This window comes from Lycium barbarum, chromosome 4 (assembly GCF_019175385.1).
Source record: "Lycium barbarum isolate Lr01 chromosome 4, ASM1917538v2, whole genome shotgun sequence".
Lineage (NCBI taxonomy): Eukaryota > Viridiplantae > Streptophyta > Magnoliopsida > Solanales > Solanaceae > Lycium > Lycium barbarum.
Window position 1 is genome coordinate 703,330 of NC_083340.1, and position 24,204 is coordinate 727,533.

The following is a 24,204-nucleotide window of genomic DNA, read 5'->3' on the forward strand; positions in this document are numbered from 1 at the left end:
CCTATCCATAAGGGAAGGGAGTAATGTCAAGCCAATTCAGTTTGGTTATATGAAATGTAATTATATTCTTAATCTTGATATTACTATTAACTATGTATATTGTTTTGATTTATTAAAAGAGAAGAAATATGCCTGATAAATTGGATGATAACAATATACATTGGCAAGGTAATAATTAGTTAATGGAATCCATGTCTTGATCTAGAGATTTATGATACACCTTTATGAATGTCTAAAAGTTTTTCATGTGTAAATCCCGTAGGTGAATTTTGTATCTGACAGATGAAATAAGTTAACCGAAAGTCTAAAGGAAATAATTAATAAATTAAATTAAATTTAATTAATTAGTATCTGAATCTTAACATGGGGAGTTAGTAAAGTTTAATAGAAGAATTTCAAATTTGAACTGAGGAGTGCGATTACGAATTTTTAGTGGGATATTTGATAATTTATTATGGTAGGACTAATTCAAATATTTTGAATTAATTCTATAATAGGAAGGAGAATGTGTGTTTACTCATACTTGAAGGCTAGTTTCGTGGTCGAAGTCACGCTTCAAAAAATAAATATTATTTTTATGTTTGATTAAAATCTATATGCTATCTATGTTACATGCAAGCGGTCCTGGCTATTTGCTTTCGATATTTATGCCGGTACTAACAAATAAGTCTGCATTTGAAAAATGTGATTTAGAAGTTCTGTTTCACGTGTGCAATTTTGCATAGATAATTGAGCCTAAACGCTTTTCAGGGATGCGTTTATAAGTAAACAGCTACATTTGCCAATAAGACTATTAAAAGTTGAACCAAAATAAATTTAAACTACTAGTACTTTAGAATACTAATGATTATGATCAATCAAATTATAAATGATCACTTGCATCTTAATAATTAAAAATTAAAGTGGCAATAATATTACTCCCTCTTTTCAATTTATGTCATACAATTTGAATATGAAGAGGGAATAGTAATATTGTTGTCACTTTAATTTTTTAATTATTAACATCTAGCGTGGATAAATTTTGCATGTGTTCGAAATTTAATTTAATTTTATTAACTCTGAGCGCTAATTCAACCCCTCCCCTTCCCTCCTTCTTTTTTCTAAACACAAGGCGGGCCTGACAATTGGCCTCAGAAAGCTTAGTTACATTGCATTGTGTTGTATTGTATCGTATTACATTGCATTGTGTTGTATTATATCGTATTGTATTGTTTTGATCAGTGTTTTAAAAGGCGGGGACGCTAGGCAAGGCGTTTTACGCAGCACGGGGCGTAAGTCTCATGAATTACGGGGCGTATGTCTCATGTATCTTCAATTTTATAATTTTATTACTAAAAAAATAAGCAAATGTAAAGTTTTCATTAAAATTCTGCAAACAAATTCAAATAAATCACCAATAATATAAAAAGAATTATTATTTGACAAATGTCACAACACAAAAATGATAACAGCCTAGATAATCTTTAAAATGAAATATTCATTCACGTCATCATCAATCTCCAAATCTATTAGTCCTTCCCACCATCAACTTATATTGACACTGACTTTTATTTATATATTCAAACAAGGAGAAGGTTAAAAGCGTAAGAGCAATGACAAAAAAATGGATGAAGTTGATTCAGGAACATAGTGCTATGAATCTTTATCACATCAATTTCAGACATAATCATCTAAAAAAATTATTTATGGCCGTGTTATTTTCAATTAGAGTTGCTTTATTTATTTATATTTTTTTAAAAAATCACTACAACATGATAACAAAAAAGTATAAATGTCATTACAATAATAATAAAAATAATAATGTATAGCAAAATACTTTTAAAGCAATAAAAATTAAATTAACGCCCCAGGCGTATGCCTTTACGCTCAGGACTTAAGCCCTAAATTCTAGGGCGTATGTCCTATGGATCTACGGCTTTCATTTGCGCTTCGGAGAGTTTTTGGTACGCCCTGCCCCGGAAAACACCTCTGAAAACACTGGTTTTGATGAATACAATGTTTGACTAGATTGTATTGTTTCCCGTCATATCAACAATTTGAAAGATAAATCTACAAGAAAAGTTGCGTATGGGATAGAACTACCATGAAAAGGTAGGATAAACGATAAAATCATTAAATAATAAATATAGAAAAAATGAGAAAAAGAAACTAGTTAACGATGCCATAACACCAAATCGATGATATGACATTACATTGTGTTGTATTGTATCGTATTACATTTCATTGTGTTGTATTATATCGTATTGTATTATTTTGATAAATATAATATTTGACTAGATTGTAGAATAAAGAATAAAATAAAATAAAGAAAAAATGAGGAAAAAAAACTAGTTAACGACGCCATAAGAGAAAAGGACCAAAATCATCCATAATGTTTGGGTTTGGATCAAAATCATACATATTCTTTCACATGGTGCACTAATAGTACATTATGTTTGCATAAGTGGTGCACTTTTAGTCACAATCCCAAATAAATTTAACGGAAAAGAACAAAAATGCCCCTGAACTTTTAGAAAAGGTATAAAACTACCCTTTATTCATCTATTTTGCTAAAACTACCCCTCAATTCAACTTTTTGGCTCATTTATTCCCCTTGACTAACGGACAACACTAATTTTTTTTTTTTTTTAAAATTAAATTGCACATGACATTTTATTACTGAAAAATTGATTTATTCTTTTAAAAAGAAATCTGAAACCTTGGAATTTTTTTAAATTTGGAAAACTTTTTTTTAACGAGTAAAACCTTGACTAACGGACAACACTAATTTTTTTTCTTTTCAAAATGTGAAAAATTGGATTTTTATAAAAATCTGAAAAAATTAAATTTTTTATGGAAAAACTGTGTTTAAAAAAAAAACCAGAAAACTATATTTTTTTAAATCTAGAAGAAAATTATGGAGTATTAGTTTTGCACATTTTACTTAAAAAAACAATCAGTTTTTCAGATTTAAAAATTGAATTTTCTAAAAAAAAAATGGGGTTTCCACCCGTTAATTTTTTTTTTCCAAACTTAAAAAAATTCCACATGTTTTAATGAAAATCCAATTCTATTATATATATATATATATATATATATATATATATATATAAAAGGCTTACTACATTTGTTTTTTTAAAGAAATGGATGTTGAAAAATTATTTTTCCTTATTCTACAAATAACGATTTTTCAGATTTCTTTTTAAAAGAATAAATCAATTTTTCAGTAATAAAATGTCATGTGCAATTTAATTTTTTTTTTAAAAAATAAAAATTAGTGTTGTCCGTTAGTCAAGGGGAATAAATGAGCCAAAAAGTTAAATTGAGGGGTAGTTTTAGCAAAATAGATGAATAAAGGGTATTTTTATACCTTTTCTAAAAGTTCAGGGGCATTTTTGTTCTTTTCCGTTAAATTTATTTGGGATTGTGACTAAAAGTGCACCACTTATGCAAACATAATGTATTATTAGTGCACCATGTGAAAGAATATGCATGATTTTGATCCAAACCCAAACATTATGGATGATTTTGGTCCTTTTCTCACGACATAACGCCAAATCTATGATATGACAATAAAATTTTAAGTAACATTAAAGCAAACATTTGACCTAAACAAACAATATAATACGTAACAACCATCCAAACAGTAGTTAAACTCTTACATTTCCAGAAACCCTAAAAAGGTTCTTCATTTCTAAATCAATGGCGGGAAGCAGCAGTAGTAGTAGTAGTGATGCAACGGCAAAGCTAATACAAGAGCTTATACTATACGCTGCAAGTGCAGCATTAAGCATGGGTCTGTTATTCTATGGGCTTCGCAATCTTGACCCGAATCGCGAAGCTTCTAAAAAAGCTATTGAATCACGCAAACAACTCTCTAAACGCTTAGGTCGCATCCTTATACACACCACTCCTTATGAGGTATATACGTTACACATCCTCAATTTCACTATTTTTTTTTTCGGAAGAAAATTTATAACTACATAAAAAATTACTCCCTCTGTCCCAGTTTATGTGATACATTTTCATTTTTTAGTCTGTCCCAAAAACAATAGTACATTATTATATTTAGAAATAATTTAACATAAAACTTTTCCACGCAAATATCTATGACTTATTTTAGATAAGTGTATGCTGTAAATCATCTTATAAAGTTAAATTGTTTCTAAATATAGAAATGTGACGTTCTTCTTGGGACAAAATTTAAAAGGAAAGAATGTAGTATAAAATGGGACGGAGGGAGTAGTAAACAATTAATTGAAAATACTTAAAAGGGATATTTGTGAAAAAATATGCTTGATTCTCAAACAGTAGTAGTTTACAGTGACATTTGATGATGTAAATTGGGACAGAGTGGATTAAGGCTTAGTCGTGATACCGTGTGATTCTTTTTTTTGATAACCTTGGTGTCTGAGCCAGCTTGCACGCATTCCACGGAATACTTGCTACCTCCCACCAGCAACATGTACTGACCAAGGCTAGGACAGGTGAGAAGAAATCACGTAGTGATTTTTTGTCTCTATTGGGATTTGAACCTGAGACTTATGGTTCTCAACCCACTTCACTAACTACTTAGCCACACTAGGTGATATTGTGCTTAGTTATGATGCTGTGAGATATTGTGCTAAGTAATGATGTTGTGCTTACATAAGGTCTAGTGTTTCTAGGAGCCGTTAACATTTCTATAAATTTGCATGTCTTAGATAAATTAGGGGACCTCTAGTATCAGGGAACTAGAAAGTTACAGACTATCAGCATGAAATGTGCCCAAATAAAGTGGCATGGCAGTGTAGAGTTTATTGGGCGATTTGATCTTTTTGTTTCATTTATTGTATAAACATTTAATTTTGATCTCTATTCACGCTTTATTTTCACCAAAAAAAAAATAAAAAATCGAAACAAAATTTAGAACTGCCCAAAAAAGTACTTAACAGTTAATTGAAAATGCTTAAAAAAGATATTTGTGACAAAAAAAAAAAATGCTTGATTCCCAATCAGTAGTAGTTTGTAGTGTCATTTGATGATGTAAATTAGAAATGAGTGGATTAAGGCTTAGTCGTGATACTGTGGTTAGTTGTTTTTTATAAGCGAGAAAACACCCCGGGGCAGTGGCGAAAGGTTCAAAACACGATGGATGATGGACCCGCCCTTCTTCACTTAAATACCAGGATTTTGTTTGTATTGTGTTGGGGTTCGAACCTGTAGGCTGTAGTGTGCACCTAATCCACACATCACAAGTGGAGCTCTTACTACTAGAGTTATGATGTTGTGCTCACATAAGGCCTAGTGTTTCTAGAACCCTTAGCCTTTCTACAACTTTGCATGTAGTAGGATATTTGGGGAATCTCTAGTATCAGGGAACTAAAGAATTATAGAATATTGGAATGAAATGTATCAGGGAACTAAAAAGTTATAGACTATCGGAATGAAATGTGTCTAAATATAGTGACATGGCAGTGTAGATTCATGACCGACCCCGACTAGTTTGAGATTGAGGTGTAGGTATTCTTGGTAACATTTTACAGGATATGTTGCATCGTTTCTTGTGGTTTGATTTTCTTGGGGGATTTGGTCTTTTTTTTCCCTTCAATTTGTTGAGTTATTCTTTGCAGGATATGATTGCTGGGGATGTTGTGAATCCAGACCGCATAGATGTGGAGTTTGATTCGATTGGGGGACTGGATGGTATTAAGGAAACTTTGTTTCAGCTGGCCATTTTACCTCTGCGAAGGCCGGAGTTGTTTTGTCATGGGAAATTGCTTGGTCCAATGAAAGGGGTTCTATTGTATGGACCACCTGGGACAGGGAAGACAATGCTTGCTAAAGCGATTGCCAAAGAGTCTGGTGCTGTGTTCATAAATGTCAAGGTTTCTACTCTAATGAGCAAGTGGTTTGGTGATGCCCAAAAACTCGGTGAGTATTTCGAATTTCCTTGGCAAAGCTAAGTTCGTTTGAATTAGAAGTCTAATTGATTTTCGTTCCGCCTTTTAATTGAAAACTCCAAATTGATTTCTATGATCTATTTGGTTGGACAATAAGAAATTGGAGGGGTTGATTCAGCATGCTAATAAAAGAAAAGAAAATACTTTCCTTCCACTCCGAGGAAGAGATATATTGCTGAAACTAATTTTTTATTTTTTTTGGCTGGCTTTCTGATTTTGATTAAGGAGCTACTCCGCTGTGCCTTAAAGTTTCGTGGTGGCACTAAAAGGAAGAAAGCCGAGAGATTTAGGAGCTTTTGGAGGTGTTAGGTTTTAGGAAGTGGGATTATGGGATGCAACATGCTATCTTCCTTCATGAGTGATTTTGAACGAGGGCTTGACTTTTAATTGTTAACAATTGCAGTTACTTTAAAGTCGGAAGGAAGAAGAAGAAACTGGATAAGACTAGACTGCATATTCATTTTCATAAGCATTCACTAGCTCTAATGTCTAAGCATATGACCTTTGTTTTTCTCTTTTTCCCTTCCTCTTCCTTTTTACTTTTGGCAGTTGCTGCTGTTTTTAGTTTGGCCTACAAGCTCCAGCCAGCTATAATATTTATTGACGAAGTTGACAGTTTTTTGGGCCAGCGTCGTGCAACGGAGACTGAAATGCTGACTAGCATGAAAACTGAGTTCATGGCCTTGTGGGATGGTTTTACTACTGATCGTGAGTGTAACAATCTGCATTTGGTTTCTTTTTTGCCTTAAAGAAGATTTTAAGAAGTCCTGTGAATAGCTAGTTTCTTTTTTCCAACTGCTCATACACAATTCTAGCTTTACTCATGGAAATTTAACCAGTCTTTGTATTTGCACATTCGTGTCCTCTTTGTTTAAAATATTTCTGTAGTATCCAATCATGATGTTTTAGAAGTATGCTACATAATTCAGTATGTTGTACTTTGATTGATATACAATTCTGTTTCAGTAGTTTACATACTATCTTTATGCTGCACGATACGGACATATTTAGCTGCTCTGATAGCATGTGTTACATTAGCTGTTAGTACATTATATAACTTATCCCCTTTTTACCCCGTGGTTTTTGTATGAATTGTTTGCAGAAAATGTGGTCCTGAATCTGATCTCTCCTCTCTCAAACTCATCTGCTCTAAAGAAACTTAGGGAGTCTCTTGTTCAGCATTCATTTGACTAACATAATAGTCATTGAAACTTATAAAAATTTGGTGTTTGATGAAAGCTATACCACATATAAGTCACAAATGAACGAAATTTCCTTCATTGCAGAGAATGCAAGAGTAATGGTCCTGGCAGCAACCAATCGCCCAAGTGACCTTGATGAGGCAATACTTAGACGCTTTTCTCGGGCATTTGAGATTGGAAAGCCTTCTCCTAGTGATAGAACAAAGATACTGAAGGTAGTTTTGAAGGGTGAGAGAATTGAAGATCACATAGATTTTGATCGGCTTGCTGGCGTGTGTGAGGGGTACACTGGTTCAGATATTCTCGAAGCCTGCAAGCAAGCTGCTTTTATTCCTCTTAGGGAGTATTTGCAAGATGAGAAGAAAGGAGAGCAATCACAGGTGGCTATACACACACACACACACACACACACACTCTTCCGCAAATTGTTTTGTTCTTTGACTATTATTATCTGTGCATTTTATTCTGACTTAGAAAAACACATGTTTCTGTGCATGTTAAGGATTTGCCCCCCTTGATTTGTTGATTATGTTACAGGCACCAAGGCCATTGTCACAGTCTGATCTAGAGAGAGCTTTGGCTGAATCAAAGAGGACCAAGGTTGCTGCTAAGAAACCAGCTATTCTGAGCTTTCGGTTGGATGATTATGAGGTTCACTTCTACTTTTGGATTATATCAAAATGTTCATTTGTTAAAGTGTGGATCAATAGATGCTGAAAAGTGAGATTTTTGTTGTCAAGAGTATTTTTGACTATTCCTTTTCTTCAAATAACAAGATATTTTTCATCCTTTCAGGATTTAGACTGAGCCTGGCTCCAGCAGTATTGTGGTCAAGTTGATGAGATCATTCTTTAGGCGTTGCCCGTTTTTGAATATCAATGCTCTAACCCGTTTAGGAATATCAATGCTCTAACCCGTTTAGGAATTGGAAGATATATAGGTGATTTAACTTCATTGTTTCATGTTGTAAATACCATGAAAAAGTAGTCATGATTACAAGGTTCCGTTGCAGCACATTCATCTGGACTCGTCCCATAATTTTTTGAAGACTTTATCATGTACTATTTTTGTTGTCAAAGAGGAATTGTCTTTGGAAGTATCAAATCATTGCTTTATTTCTGATGAAACAAGTCCACTGTGAATGACTTAGCAATATGTTACTAGATTTATGGATAATTGCAGTGAATGTTGCTTACAGACAGAAGTTCCAAGTATAATTCTATTTAGAGCAATTGTTACAAAGTTAATTTACTGTATATACACTTACAAATAACAAATAAGCAACAAGGTGTTTAAATTTGATCGGTCTCTGAAATTGATCTATCGACGGGAAAGGGGCTCAAAATCCTCAGCTTAAAGCATAAATCCAGGCCAACTCCAGCAAAAAGGAAGATCAAAAGATTTTCCGAGACATAGACTGCGCCATCAAGAGCATGAGACCAGAAGCTGGCAGCATCCAACTCGAATGGTGGTCCACCCCCAAGTGTAGCAAGGCCTGCATTGAATGAAACAGAATCCTTTAACTTAAAAAACCAAATTATTGTCGAAACTTTCTTTGGCAAGACCAGGATCATATGTACAGCCCAAATCCAGAATGATTTATAACAAGGCAGCAAATTGAATCGAATAGTATGGGTGCATCAGTAGCACTGGTTACATCAACGGAAGTATCCGAACTCTTAAGGAATAACCTTGAGAACATCCTTTTTCAGCTAATTGAACCCTTGATCTAATCAATCGACCAATCGTGTATTCCTCAAATCTAAACTTAGTTGGGGTAGGCTATAATATTGGACCCTTAATCACAAGTAGGAGAGGCAAATTGGCGGGTTGGATCGGATATGGGTGGGTTGAAAGCGGATAAAATATCCGACCCCCTTCATTTAGTACGGGAAAAAATGGGTTAACCGCTGATAATATGGATATCCATATTATTCAGGTGAGAGCACAAGCTAAAAGCCAAATACGCTTAGACTTCCAAAAAGCAAGAACTCATGAAAAATAACAAGCAAATAAATGGTTATTGATAATATGGATATCCATTTTTAGTGGATAATATGGATAATATTCATATTTGATCCATTTTCAAATGGACGGTTATCCAATCCATATTTGGGTCGGATAGGATAGTTGCTTGTTTTTCTTAACCATTTTGCCCGTCCTAATCACAAGCTACAAAATTCCCAAGACTTTGGCTAACAATTCCTATGTTAAACCCTTTGAGAATTACCGAAGAAAATGGAAGGAGAAAGGCGAAACATTACAATGTCTAGCATGAGAGAATAATACCTTTGACAACGCCAAATGCTGCAGATGTTCCTGACTTGAGCTGAAAATTGTCCAAGTCTCTTCTTACAGCATAGCGGAAGGTTACACCAAACAAAGCACAACTAATAAAGGTGATTGACAGAGGGAGTATTAACTCCGAATTGCTGGTGATCCGACTTAAGGAAATGGGAAGACCTGCAAGTGTGCCAACAATTGCAGAAAGTGAAGCTGCTTTTATGGATTCAACTCTTTCCTCATCTCTATTCACTACATCCCCGTCTGTTGCATCTCTCCTTCTAGCATCACCACCAACGTTGAGGGAACGCTCAGCTTCTTCAATCATTACTCTTGCTTCTAAAATATCTTTCTGGCATTCTGCAATCTTCAATCGCATTAACCAATCAGTACCTTAACTATTGCAGAGAACATAGCAACAGTTGGTCAAGAAAAGCTTTAATAACATCTTTAGAACATCTGAAACACTAAGAACAATGTAACATCATTCTTAAGACGTTCAGACACTTGAAGCACACTCCTTTTTAAGGTGCTAAAACATGTCAACCAATCATTTAACTATGCGTCAATCCTAAAGTAATAAATGTCAGTTCTAAAAATCCTTTGTATCCATTATGCTCTATTTAGGCAAATTAGAGGTTCCCTAAAGTTAGACGTTCTGTAAATCTCACTTTTATACCTGCATACAAGGTGTTGAAACATGATTTTTGTAAATTTGGACTGCGGCCGCTTGAGAGTCCCGTTTGCCAAGTGTAACTTAGTAAGCAGTTTGTAAATACTCCCTTATGATACTGCATCAGTTATTTTGAGCACATAATCAAGTAACTCAATTATGTATCGAAAAGCATAGAATTTATATATACAGTCTAAAGCTTCCAAGTTGAAGTGCCAACTAAAGCACCACACTTCCTTATTTGATGGCATGAATTCACATCATTGCTCTTGATTTTACCCAAGTCAAGACGACTGCTCTGTGGTTAGGACGAACGATCTATGCATAATGACAAAAATGTGGGACCGAATAGTAATGCCCGTCAATATAAAAGGAATGTCTAAAACAAAGTTCTCCTTCCTCTCAATAAATCAATCTAGACTAGTACGATACGATACAATATGAGACAACAACATACAATTGAACAACAAAGGTCCGCATGTGCCCAAAAGCAATGATTCACTTGTTCCTTTGTACATAAAGTTAGCTAATCGTATTGCACATATGTTTATTCAATCAAATTATTATGCAAGAATAGCTGAGCGTGCTAAAGCAGAAATAATTTAGGGAAAATTACAGCCAAATGGTATTCGGCCACCTAGTTTACAAAACTATGTACATAGTGTATACTTCATAATAAATATACACATACTATATATACCTATATATAACATATACATACCTATACACAACATATACCGCCGAAGTGTATAGGTAATGTATACTTCAGCCATGTTTGGTAAACTAGATGGCCGAAGGGTACATTTGCTTAAGCTTCCCAAAAATTTAAGAGTACGTAATGAAGGAGAAAAAAGATTTAACTTATGTACACTTACAATGTAGAAATTTCTTGCAGTATCAATGTATCTAAGACCAGAACTAGTATATACTATCAGAATATAGAAGTCAAACTGAAAAAAAAAAAAAAAGGACCTTTACACAAATAGCCAGACAAATTCACTGTTTACTTTTCCTAGTCTGTATACAGTACATAGATCATACATATCATACATTGATTATACACGGTTATAAACATGGTATACTTGGATAATACATATATTATATATCTGCCGGCTAATTCAACAAAAAAAGAAAAAGAAAAAGAAAACTGACCTCAGAAGTTCTAGTTTCGAGCTTTGTGATATAATCTTTTAACAATTTAGCTTCCAATTCTTGTCTTTCAATTTCAGCAAGTTCTTTCTTTGCCATTTCTACCCTTTGTGTTGCTTTTTCCAACCCATCAAGCAAAACCCTGTTTTCTTCTCTATTCAAAAGTTCCTCTACTCTTTCATCCACCATACCAGTCAATGCATCCTTTAAACTCCCTTTTTCACCATTTTCTGAGCTACTATTATTATTATTATTATTGGTGCAATTTATAGTTAGAAATTTTACACGTGAAAATGAACATGTGCCTGAGAAATTTATTGGAGGAGATATTCTTTTGGTGAAGAGGATTTTTGGGTATGGAAGTAATGAGGAAATTGACGTGTTCTTCATGGTGGATCGATGAAGAATGTGGTGAGCTTTTCTTCTTATCTTCTTGAAAATAAAAATGTTGGACTACTTTGGTCTTTTCACGAAATATTCTCAGAAAATAAAAAAGATAGATTTTTTTTTTCTTTCTAAAAAGGCAAATATTCCATTATAAATGTTTTCTCAAGAATTAATCTAAAAACATAACACACACAGACACACACAAAAAAAAAAAAAAATATCACTAACCAAAACCAAGTCAAAACTTATGAAGATAAAAAAAATCATCCGCGCTTTATGATACTCATTTGGTATATATCAAATATCGACAAGGTATCATAGATAATTGATTCATTCCTTAAAAATAACTCATTAGTCCTCAAAATTGAGCTTAATCTCTTTTTTTGTTTGTATTTTTTTTGTAAATTCTTTTTTCTGAAGGAATAGATCTATCCTTTATGGTACTCTATCAGTATATGATATATACCATATAGAACTAATTCATTCCTTAAAAATACTTATTAGTCCTCTATGATACCACATAATATGTATCATATATTGACACAGTATCATAAAGAACAGGTTCATTAATTCAAAAGAAAAAAAAAAGTCAAGCTTAATTTTTATATAATTTTTAACAAGTTTTACTTATGAAAAGTTAAAAACAATTGATTCATATTTTTTTATATGAATTTTATTATTATTTAAAAAATAGAAAAATTTATAATAATTGATGTTAGAATGACCAGATCTTTAGCTCTCAGTGAAAAAAATATGAATTTCCAACGAGAAGTAAATTTCCAGAAATGATCAAAATGATTTCAGAAAAATTGCAAACAACATGTGGGCCCAAGAATACTTTTCCTTTCTCTATTACTATTACTACTTAATATAAGTGAGGATTCAAGTTTTTTGTAGTCCTCACAGAAAATTTGATCCTCTAATGTTGTGACATGTAAAGATCTTATTTCATTTATATCTCAATTTACGCTAAATTTGAATAGATTTCAAAAGATGTTATTGATTTGCACAAACGTCGTCACGTTTTTACTGACTTCACTACTTTTCAACTCTTGAACTGAAAGTTCACACAAAGTATAAAGTAGCATTTGTTTCATATATTGATTAAGTATAAGTACATTACTTCAAATGAACCTTGGGCTAGCTATAAAACGTACCATGTGCATAAAACGCATGTTAAGACTTAATTCATTATACAAAAAGGCGGATATATCAATGGATTACTAAAACCCGTCTCTGCACCCCTTTCAGCGATGGATTAGCTACGAATTCCAATCAGCATATAATATCGTCGTAGCTACGAATTTAGCGATAGTTTTGAAAATCTGAGCAGCGAAAATGCATGTTGGAACTGATCATTGTGTGTCGGAATGGGCCACTTCAAATAGGTTCATTGCTTCAGTCCAGAATACGATTAATCCACCATATTACATATTTCAGGTTCTGGTCTGTGTCATACTGATTAATTCTGTTGTCATGTGCATCCACTGCCTGTTAACTTCTTAACACACGTGTACATTTTTCTTAATATTATTAATTAGTAGTAACTTTCTTTAATTTACAAAGTTACTATAGTAGCAAAAGGATGATGCATAAAGTATAGCAGAAACATTGCATAAAAGATATTTTATATTACAAAGTTACTATGTCAATTTTGACTATTTTTTTGTTAGACTGTCAACTGTATTTTTTTTATCTGGACTTGGAACTAACTATGTTTTGCGCGACAGCATAGTTGATAACAAAAAGGTATAAGTACCTGATGTGTATATAAGTCGGTGGAGAGAGGTCTTAACAATGAACAATTTTCAAAAGCTATCAAACTGCCAAAGTTTAGGGGAATAATTAAGGGCGGAAAATAGTTTAGGTGTGAACCAATTGCACCGCTGCCAAAATCAGAGGATTTTTGGTATTATCACTAAATAAATTGAACTAGTCAGAAGGAAAAAGTGGAATAAATAGAATGGGAAAGTAATACTTAAAATAATTAGATTACTTATAAGTTAATTAGGACAAATTTTAAAGTCTAAAAAATTAGGGAATGTATTAAAGAGGAAGTGGCATTAATTTACTCAATCAATTCATCCCTGATTTGGCTTTCTTCATTGTTTTTTCTCTAATTTTGGGATTGGATTAGACCCCATGACCAATGACTATAAGGTGGTTTGGTTTCGGTCCTTCTGTGATAACATCACATTTCTCACCATCCCTCGAGCATATGCAGCCGTTTATTCCTGTTCGAGGGACTCGTGGAGAATCCTTCAACCTGAAAATTATGAAATCCTCGTATATGAATGCAGTATAGAATCCCTTGGTACTGCTTATCGGAATGGAGCTTATTACTGGCTGCTAAAGCGTGAAATGTGCAACTGTAGCATTCTTTCTTTTGACTTTCACAATGAGTTGTTTACAGAGATTGGAGGGCCAGATGCTCCGCGCTTCAACCATTGCAGTGAGGAAATGATATTGATGACTCCATTGCCATATTGACCGAAGTTGACGCAAATGTTCATGATATATGGGTAATGATCCAACCAGGGGTTTGGAACAAACTTCTTAGCTTTCATTGCTGTCATTTTCGCAACTGAAAGTTCTTGCCTGGTCTCCTGTGATATTAGGACCGAGGAGACAAGGTATCTTGGATTACGACGAGGGTGGTTGTTCGATTCAGCATTATAAGGAGACCTTAGTAACAATTAAACAAGGGAATGGAGAGTTGGACGATTGCAGTTTAGCTGACATATTTGACTCCTCGACTATGCTTTAAACAAGGAATAAAAGGAAGCATGGTTTATACAAATTCACATAAAAAGGAAAAAAAGTTCAAGCAAATTTGTGGTTCTTCTTCACAACACAACACAATTTAATAAATAACAGGGCAGCCCTCTTTAACAATCCCTCTAGCTGTTGGACAAGAAGCATAAGGACACCCATCAAGATCATTTCCCCACCAATTAACTGTTATGTTCTCCAAGCCTAAGCACATATATATAAGAACTGCCATAAATGCCAAACCAGCATCAAGTGCACCCGAAAGAACATAGTTATGACGCTGCCACCAATCTGGTCTATATCGATAAACAACAAAGCCCGACAAGAACCCTACGATAATCCAGGTCGTGTAGTTCACAGCCGTGGCAGGTGGCATCATCCCAGTGGCTCCTATTAACACTGGCATGTTAATGAGTTTGATCCATTCTTGCTTAGGGAAAGCTCTGGCTGCTAACCACACAAGTACTGGTGCTATCGCGCCAAATAAGAAGAACCAATTCACCATCCCATAAGTTCCTAAATCTCCGAAAATCCTTCTTGGTGCAATCAAACCCCAAATCACTGATGCATCATAGAACACATGATCTGAAGGACAAGTCCACACGGTATTGGACAATGTCTTGTTGCATATGTCTGGAATCGTTTCCATTAACCACCACGCTGTTCCCAAATACACGAACCCTGCTATTAGAGTCCCTACTATCTGCATTGTCCATTTCCTATGATTGTAAGCATATATATGTATATATAAAAAGAATAAATTAATTAATCAACTAAGCTCAGGTTTCCTACAATTCACATTGTCCATTTCCCATAATTGTAACTTTGTAAGCATTAACAGGGGCAGAGGCAAAATTATACTATGTAGATAAGATAATTTTTTTTTCCGTAAGTTGTTGAATTGGCATAAGTTTTTTTTCTTAATCTCCTTGTTGAATTCCTGGCTCCACCACTATAAGCATATATAAAGACACTTAACTTGCAACAAGGTAAAATATATTAATTAATCAACTAAGCTCAATCCAGAGTTAGTATAGGGATCGGCTAAATGAATTATCTTCCATTCTACTATATTTAAAAAAACGACAAAGCGAGTAGCTTACCTGAGCCATAAACATTGTTCTTGGAGGAATTTTCATGTAATGGCCGAGCTTGAAGTCTTGGAGGAAAGTTATAGCTTGGTTCATACTTATGTAACCATAAACCTTGAAGCACATGTTAGCTACTGGATATCCTGGATAAAGGTATCCTATGATATACTCCGTGATAATATTCAACCCTGGTGTCTACAATGGCCATAAATACAAAAAGAAAACAAATGGAAATTAGACTATTAGCATCGTACACAAAAGAATAGAAGTATGTCCAACTGAGCCCATTGCTCAAATTGTCATTCAACTATTCGAAATTATCTAGTAAAGTCATATTTCTTTTGTAACAGAAAAGTCACGTAACTATGCCTATAGCAATCAGATGGTCACTCTATTATAAGCATAATTAAGTGACTTTTCTATTACAGACTAAAGAGACATGACTTTACTAGGTAATTTCAGATAGTTGAGTGGTCTTTTGAGTAATGGACTCATGTCCAACTCCAAGCATATTTACCTGGTTGGTAATGGCAGTGATGATTCCTATAGGGAGGGTAAAGAAAATGGCAATGACACAAGCTAGGAGAACTCCCCACCAAGGTAACTGAAGTTGCTCATTGTAATATTCACAAGCAAAGACAGTAAGTGTAATGTTCGCGACAAGAATGCACCAAAACCACCACTCAGGTACTTGGTTATACTTGCTCATTAGTCTAGTGTGTATGTCCATTTTCTTCTCTTTGAAGCTTGATTTGCTTTGCTCCCATATCTCCCTGCAACCGAAAAATTCCTTATAACATAATTTTCTCTTTTTATTGATGTATTAACTTAACAACCTTCTACCTCGGAATTAGTCATCGGTTATCTATTTCTAAACATGTATATATACCACGCCGAATTAGTACAACAACTACAACTAGGATTTCAGTTCCAAGCAAGCTGGGGTATACCATATCCTCTATTTAAGCTCGTCTCGAACCCAATATTTTACAAAATGAAAAAGTACTAGAAGTTCACTACATTTTCTTCTAGCATATAAATCTCTGACATGACTAAAAGACTTATAGAGACATAGGAAGAAAGTAGACAACATATTCCCATTGTGCCTCTATATTTGATTGGACTGGAAGAGAAAATACAGGCATTGCATTAGTACAACAACTATTATATCAAACATTGTTCATACCTTCCGTGAAATAAGAGAACATGCATGACAGTAGCACTGAGAGCAGCGAAGCCAACTCCATAAGTAATCACGAAAAATGTACTAAGATAAAGATGCCCTTGCCGCTCGTAGGCAGCAATGTCAAGATGGAAATTAGAGTCAATGATACTTGATATGTTGTAAACTTGGCCAGTGGATGTGAACAATCCAGAAGAGAAAATTGGGAATGTTTTGGCTTTAAAGACATCTAGCCAGTAACAAATGGGAGTCAAAACATACATAATAAAGATGAATCCAGCAGCAACATTAGCTGTAGCAAACCACGGGCTTGCTAATGGGCTTCCAAGATAAGAGGACACAGAGGACCAATCAAGGCCTATAGCTCCAATGCCAAGCCCTTTTAGGCCCGAACCGAGTTGTTGTGCTAGCACTGATTTGGGAAAGATCCAACATATCCATGACAAAGATGTCAACATTGAAAAGAGATAGCCAGGGAAAACATAGTACGCAAAACTGCAGATAAAGGCTATTAAGAAGAACTGAGTACGTGTTAGCCCTCCTTTGGGACGTTCTTCTATCTCGTGTAAAGCCCTGCAAATGAAACTCTATGTTAAACTAAAAATAGCCGGTAGATGTATTATTTATGTATAATATGTGATATATATTGGTTTGTGAATCAGCCTGACTATTTGTGTAAAGATCCCGAAAACATATTCATGTGAAACAGAGTAGTCCCCAGTGGGACGTCGTCGTTGTCAAAAGGTTATAATTTGAATCATAGTGTTACGAGTTTGAATCCTACTACTGCTGAGTTCTCGACGTTCTCCATTTTTTGGTTAATTATATGAAGAAGTTGCTTTAAAAAGTGAAATAGTCTGAGAAATAAATATTAAGTAATGAACCATATTTTCAAAGAACTTTGGAATGTTGGACTCATTAAATTTAAATCATGAATCAAACTCTGCAAGTAATGATTGTTTCTGATAATGCAAAAATATCTATATGCTAAGCAAAGCGTTAATATGTTCAAGTTGTTACCGCGAAAATATTTAAAAAGCCGTTTTCTAATGCAAACACAAAGTCTTTTCCTAAAGTTTAGAATTAGCTACTCCTCTATCTCAATTTATGTGATACTTTTCGTTTCTCGAGATTCAAACTGTACGACATTTGACCAACATTTTAAAATGTAATTTTTTACCAAATTGATATGAGAAAACTTGCAAATTATAGTACTTTTCATCAGGGGCGGACCTATGTTCAATTTAGTGGTGCTTCAGCACCCGTTAAACCCGACGCATACTAGGTATAGTTATTTAAAAATATAGAAAATTTGATATAAAAACTCAAAAAGCACCCTGGAAACAAAAAACACAGTTGGGTGCTTTGATTCCCAGGCGGAACTTTAAAGATTTGGGTGGCTGGGGAACCTGGGCTCGAACCTCTGCTAGGGATTTTATTTTTATTAATTTTAATGAGGCACCCACGATCCTTAAATCCTGGGTCCGCCACTGCTTTTCATGTAGTTTTCAAATATATAAATTTTAATCTTAAAATATTAAGTTAATCTAATCCAATTTAGCTTCAAAGTTTAGTCAAATTGACTCTCGAAAAGTAAAAAGTGCCCCATAAATTGAGACGGCGGGAGTAATTTTTTATGTTGCATTTTCTGGATCCAGAAAAGATCCTTTGACTGCATGAAAAACGTGGATTTTTTTAATCTTGAGGGTATACGTAAGTGGATCTTTTTTAGAGCTCTGTCTGCAGTCTCGTTGACATGTCATTAGCGCTAAGTAAATGTTTTTTCTGGAAAAGAAAATTGATATCTCTAGAACGTACCTAACATAATGAAATTTGCATTTGCTAGTCTGTATAAATCTTCTAAGTATTTCATTTTCTTCATAATTCCAAAGGATATTATTTTCACAAAAAAGCAACTTAATCTAACTTGTGGGGTCCAAGTGTCGCTGTCATAATTATCAGCCTCGCCTACCCCTAAAGAATAATCGCTACAAGAAAAATAAATAAGGGGGTAGGGGAGGAAATCAATCAAGAACAGTGCCAAAAATCTATAGTCTGGCAATGCATATTTCATGTTAAAATGTTACTACTACGATTTAACTATATAAAATTTTACTCCGACCAGAGGTCCTTTACATTATTAGTTTATTTTTATATGTGCGAAACCAGAAGTTCTAACAAGAGAATTAAAAAAAAAAAAAAAAAAAAAGTGCAAACTTGCTCGGTGAATAAATGCACTTAACTATGAAGGAAATTTAACAATTTATATTTGTACAAAATAAATTCGTTTTTTCCCATATTTGTATAGTGTCACTTTTTGACGAAAATAATTCCATTAAATTCCCTTCGACACACTTAGCTACGCAATTGATTTTAACATGTTGTAACACGTAATGTAACGACTTATTCAGCAGGTTATTAATATGAACGGATACCTTTAGAATTTATTTATTACATATTAGATAATTTAATAGTGTAAAACCGTCAAGTTAAACTAAGAATGTTGATGATTAAGAAACTTGCCTGAATAATGAGACTTGGACAAGATTGGCAGGCCACCACATGGCTGCTGGCTCAACCAAATACCTTCTGAAAATTCCAGCCCATCCAAATCCGAGCACCTACCATTCACATCTTCAATGTCTTATCAACAAATTACAGGTTTAAATTATATACACCGTCTGTGTAAAAAATATTTGTATTATCAGGTGAGTAATCTGTCTTATTTTTAGGATTATGAATCTCATATTTTCAAAAGCCTTACCAGTAGATATCTTTTGATTAACCTAATAACGTAAAAAATTACTTTCACACTGATGGTGTATGTAATTTAAACATATTATAGTGATAAAAATGATTACCTGTGTTGTGATGACAACAATAAGAGAAACAAAGAAGGTAATGTTTTTCTGATAGAAGACTTTAACAGCAGTGACAACATGAATAGCATAAACAGTGCCAGCACCAGAGTTTGCAAAAATGGTGATGAGGACATGTTCTTTGACATTAAAAGGGCCTGGATTTAAAGTGAATTCCCATTTAGACCCTTGCAAAAATACCCTTTTGTGATCTTAGCAGCCATGAGTTGGCCTAAAGGAACAACAGCAATCTGAGCTGAAATTGCTGTAATTGTCAATGGCTCAGTTCTGTACCAAAAAAACTGGTTCAAAAATGACAAAAGAACACAAGAAAGTGTGCCTAAAAACCACATTCGAAAAGTGAGAACTGGTAATGAAGGATCATCAGTGATTGGAACAGTAAGTGCCACTTGTTTGATGGGTGAATTTTCTTCTTCATCATCATGGTTGACTTTTGATTTTGAGCTTGATGCAATGCCATGATCATCAAGATTGGATACTGCAAAACGTAGAGTTTATTTTGGATTTGTCAAAGATCTTAAATTAAGCTATGTTGCTCGGATTCTTCAGAAATGGTGCTGCTGCATGTGTACGATCCTTTAAAAACTGTTTGTTTTTGGAGGATCCGACACGAGTGAACAGACATTTTTGGAGGATCCGAGCAATACTGGAATTGAGTTGGACAAAGAGAAAGATTCTTACAAAGAGGAGTCTTGATTTCTGCTGGAGATTCTTCCATTGGTTTAATTTGTTTCTGTTTTGGAGGTAATTTTGTGACAAGTGATATAGCTGGATTAGTTCCTCTACCTATATGTTTGCATTTAAAATTGGGAGATTCCTTTTTCTTTTTCTTTTCTTATATAATTTTGGATTAGGTGAACACGTGAATAGTAAAAACGGAAAATATAGAGAGAGAAGAGCCTATTGTGGATTAGATTCAGTTGAACCGTATGCTTGCATTTAAACGTGGAAGAAATCTTTTTTTTTTTTTTTTCAACCTAACCTACAAGTGAAGTCATGATTACTAATACAGTAGTATAAAAAAAAAAAAAAATACATTTATCAAGGCCACCATATAAAGGTAATTAAAGATAATTACACATTATTTTTAATACCAATAAGTTCGAAAATAAGACACCAACCTTCTATAACAAAGTAAATTGCAACCACCAAAAGTTATGGTTGGAATTCAAGTACCCCTCTATCTTTAACAAGAAGTTTCGCGCTCGAACCTAGATAATGAAATCACCTTTAATCAGACCTTAAAATGTGTGGCGAGCACTTGATAGAAAATCAAAAAACATACTACAAATTATGTTATGTAGATGGTGTAAAAATAAATTACACGGCTAATATCTGATAGAGTACAAGAACAGTCCTATCTCTTTCTTTGAAAAGTTGACAGTTTTTGACAACTAAAAGTAAAAAGTTGTGAGTGGTTAGTAAAAAGGGAAAAAGGTTAAAAATATCCTTCTACTTTCATAAATTGGCTATTTTTATCCTCCGTTACAAATTGGGGCCAAATATATCTCTATCGTTAGCAAAGTATTCAAAAATACCCCTCATTCTAACATATTCCCACAAAACAAGCCTAGTTATTGGAATTGAGTGACATGAACGCCACATGACATTTAACTTATTCTATGTGGTGCTTACGTGGCACTTTTTAAAAAAACAATCTGGAAAATTGATAGAAAAAATAGCTTTTATTAAAAATCTTTTTTTTTTAATTTTATAAAACATTTAAAAAATATATATTCTCGAAAATTGGATTTTTTAATTAAAAAATCCAAGAAACTGTAAAGTACTTTTAAAAAAAAAAAAGTGTCCTAAAAATCTTTTTTTTTAAACCTAGATTAATTTTAAAAAAAAACTGATTTAAAAAAATCATTTTCCATATTTTTTAATTAAAAAATCCAATTTTCCAAAAAAAAAAATCTATGAAACGTAATAAAAGCCATTTTTTTCAGATTTATTTTTAGAAAAATCAATTTTTCAGATTATTTTAAAAGAAAACTGTCACATAGGCACCACATATAATAAGTTAAATGTCATGTGGCTTCCATGTAATCCAATTCCAATGACTAGGCTTGCTTATGTTGGAATATGTTCGAAATGAGGGATATTTTTAAATACTTTACTAACGGTAGGGATATATTTGGCCCAATGTATAACGGAGGATAAAAATAGTGAATTTATGAAAGTAAAGAGGTATTTTTGACTCTTTTCTCTAATAAAAAAGAGTGATTTTTTCCTTTAATTTGGAGCAGATACCTACCAGATTCAAGAATGCTGTACTTTTGGATCAAGTTGTGCCACGTCATATGTCTTCAACAAAATTCAAAATCCTCTTTTACCATTTTCTTGGATCTTCTCTTCCAGCTTGTTGGGATTCATCACAAAGTTATTGGTCCTGTCAAATAATAAACTTCTCTTCATTTTATCTTTGGAAATATCTGCAGCCCATGCATGTGATGGTGACTGCTGTGGCCCATTATAATAACTTAAGCAACTTGTATTTTGTACTACTTTGTAACGTGAATGTCTTAGCGAAAACGACGACGTAAATAAAAACTCTTAAAACTATATGTACAATAAAGTAGTACTGTCAACCGGTTGGAACCGGAACCGGTTATGGAACCGGTTAGAAAACCGGCCGGTTCCGGTTTTGGCGCCTAACCGGTTCCGGTTTACCGGTTGTAAACCTCAAACCGGAACCGGTCCGGTTTGGAGTGATTAAAATCTATTTTTTTTTTGTTTTTTGTATTATATATGTATATTATAGTATTTATTTGTATATTGTAGCTATATTTTCATATGTTATACAACTTTATAATTAAAGTTTAAATATTTACTGACTAACAGCCTAACAGCAAGTCACCAATACAGAATAGTGCTTTTCGTATACATATATATGTATAACTTAATATATATACTATACATACTTATATATATGTACTATATACTATATATACTTATATATATATGTATAACTTATTATATATACTATATATATGTATAACTTAATATATATACTATATATATGTATAACTTAATATATATACTACTTAATATATATGTACTATATACTCTATATACTTATATATATGTATAACTTAATATATATACTACTTAATATATATGTACTATATACTCTATATACTTATATATATGTATAACTTAATATATATACTACTTAATATATATGTACTATATACTCTATATACTTATATATATGTATAACTTAATATATATACTAAATATATGTATAACTTAATATATATACTATATATATGTACTATATACTATATATAGGTATAGCTTAATATATATATATATAGATATAACTTAATATATATACTATATATACATATCTACTATATATACAATATATACTTAATATATATACTATATATACAATATATACTAATATATATACTACTTAATATATATGTACTATATACTCTATATACTTATATATATGTATAACTTAATATATATACTACTTAATATATATGTACTATATACTCTATATACTTATATATATGTATAACTTAATATATATACTAAATATATGTATAACTTAATATATATACTATATATATGTACTATATACTATATATAGGTATAGCTTAATATATATATATATATAGATATAACTTAATATATATACTATATATATGTACTATATACTATATATAGGTATAGCTTAATATATATATATATATAGATATAACTTAATATATATACTATATATACATATCTACTATATATACAATATATACTTAATATATATACTAAATATATGCATAACTTAATATATATACTATATATATGTATATATATGTACTATATACTATATATAGGTATAGCTTAATATATATATATATATATATATATAGGTATAACTTAATATATATACTATATATACATATCTACTATATATACAATATATACTTAATATATATACTATATATATATATATATATAACTTAATATATATACTATATATATGTATAACTTAATATATATACTATATATACATATCTACTATATATACAATATATACTTAATATATATACTATATATATATATATATATATATATATATATATATATATATATATATATATATATATATATATATATATATATATATATAACTTAATATATATACTATATATATGTATAACTTAATATATATACTATATATACATATCTACTATATATACAATATATACTTAATATATATACTATATATACAATATATACTTAATATATATACTATATATATGTATAACTTAATATATATACTAAATATATGCATAACTTAATATATATATATATATATAAGTATAACTTAATATATATACTATGTATACATATCTACTATATATACAATATATACTTAATATATATACTATTTTTTTTTTAATTTTAACCGGTTCCGGTTAAAAAAAAATTGGAACCGGACCGGTAAATTAATATCCGGTTAACCGGTATAACCGGTTCCGGTTCCGGTTCCGGTTTAACCGGTTCCGGTTACCGGTTAAACCGGTTACAGTTTAACCGGTTGACACCTTTACAATAAAGCAAAGACAAAAGTTGATGTGACTGAACGAACATAGATAAAACGGAAAAGAGCTAAAATTATCCCTGAACTTTAAAAAATGATTCATTCATAC

The 24,204-nt window shown here is 32.4% G+C and overlaps 3 protein-coding genes across 5 annotated transcripts; 1 reads left to right on the forward strand and 2 right to left on the reverse strand.

Annotated features, from left to right (window-relative positions):
• Window positions 1-3,580: 3,580 nt before the first annotated feature.
• Window positions 3,581-8,253, forward strand: LOC132634722 (uncharacterized). Of its 2 annotated transcripts, XM_060350748.1 has the most exons (6): window positions 3,582-3,900; window positions 5,592-5,892; window positions 6,471-6,629; window positions 7,208-7,503; window positions 7,661-7,774; window positions 7,919-8,253. In XM_060350748.1, exons 1-6 carry the CDS (start codon window positions 3,682-3,684, stop codon window positions 7,928-7,930), a joined length of 1,101 nt encoding a protein of 366 aa, XP_060206731.1. In that variant the 5' UTR covers window positions 3,582-3,681; the 3' UTR covers window positions 7,931-8,253. The 2 variants fall into 2 exon arrangements, with proteins under 2 accessions (XP_060206732.1, XP_060206731.1); XM_060350749.1 differs by lacking the exon at window positions 6,471-6,629 and having other exon boundaries at window positions 3,581-3,900.
• Window positions 8,254-8,324: 71 nt separating this feature from the next.
• On the reverse strand, window positions 8,325-11,672 carry LOC132634723 (uncharacterized). 2 transcript variants are annotated; one of them, XM_060350750.1, is made up of 4 exons: window positions 11,232-11,672; window positions 10,086-10,197; window positions 9,413-9,766; window positions 8,325-8,618 (listed from the first exon to the last, which is right to left on the reverse strand). In XM_060350750.1, exons 1-4 carry the CDS (start codon window positions 11,616-11,618, stop codon window positions 8,416-8,418), a joined length of 1,056 nt encoding a protein of 351 aa, XP_060206733.1. In that variant the 5' UTR covers window positions 11,619-11,672; the 3' UTR covers window positions 8,325-8,415. The 2 variants fall into 2 exon arrangements, with proteins under 2 accessions (XP_060206733.1, XP_060206734.1); XM_060350751.1 differs by lacking the exon at window positions 10,086-10,197 and having other exon boundaries at window positions 9,413-9,773; window positions 11,232-11,666.
• A 2,673-nt stretch (window positions 11,673-14,345) lies between these two features.
• On the reverse strand, window positions 14,346-20,453 carry LOC132634724 (oligopeptide transporter 7-like). The gene is given in 8 exon segments (XM_060350752.1): window positions 14,346-15,090; window positions 15,491-15,673; window positions 15,996-16,251; window positions 16,665-17,234; window positions 19,185-19,282; window positions 19,523-19,728; window positions 19,731-20,018; window positions 20,222-20,453. Coding segments are annotated over 8 exon segments (2,250 nt in total). The 5' UTR covers window positions 20,259-20,453; the 3' UTR covers window positions 14,346-14,478.
• Between the last annotated feature and the right edge of the window lie 3,751 nt (window positions 20,454-24,204).

Excerpts from the sequence above, each read along its gene's own strand:
- LOC132634722 (XM_060350748.1), top strand. The coding sequence starts at position 3,682 with ATGGCGGGAAGCAGCAGTAGTAGTAGTAGTGATGCAACGGCAAAGCTA. Across the intron at positions 3,901-5,591 it reads TACACACCACTCCTTATGAG|GATATGATTGCTGGGGATGT; the intron begins GTATATACGTTA and ends TATTCTTTGCAG. Across the intron at positions 5,893-6,470 it reads TGGTGATGCCCAAAAACTCG|TTGCTGCTGTTTTTAGTTTG; the intron begins GTGAGTATTTCG and ends TACTTTTGGCAG.
- LOC132634723 (XM_060350750.1), bottom strand. The coding sequence starts at position 11,618 with ATGAAGAACACGTCAATTTCCTCATTACTTCCATACCCAAAAATCCTC. Across the intron at positions 10,198-11,231 it reads TCGAAACTAGAACTTCTGAG|TATCATAAGGGAGTATTTAC; the intron begins GTCAGTTTTCTT and ends TAACTGATGCAG. Across the intron at positions 9,767-10,085 it reads TTTCAACACCTTGTATGCAG|AATGCCAGAAAGATATTTTA; the intron begins GTATAAAAGTGA and ends TGAAGATTGCAG.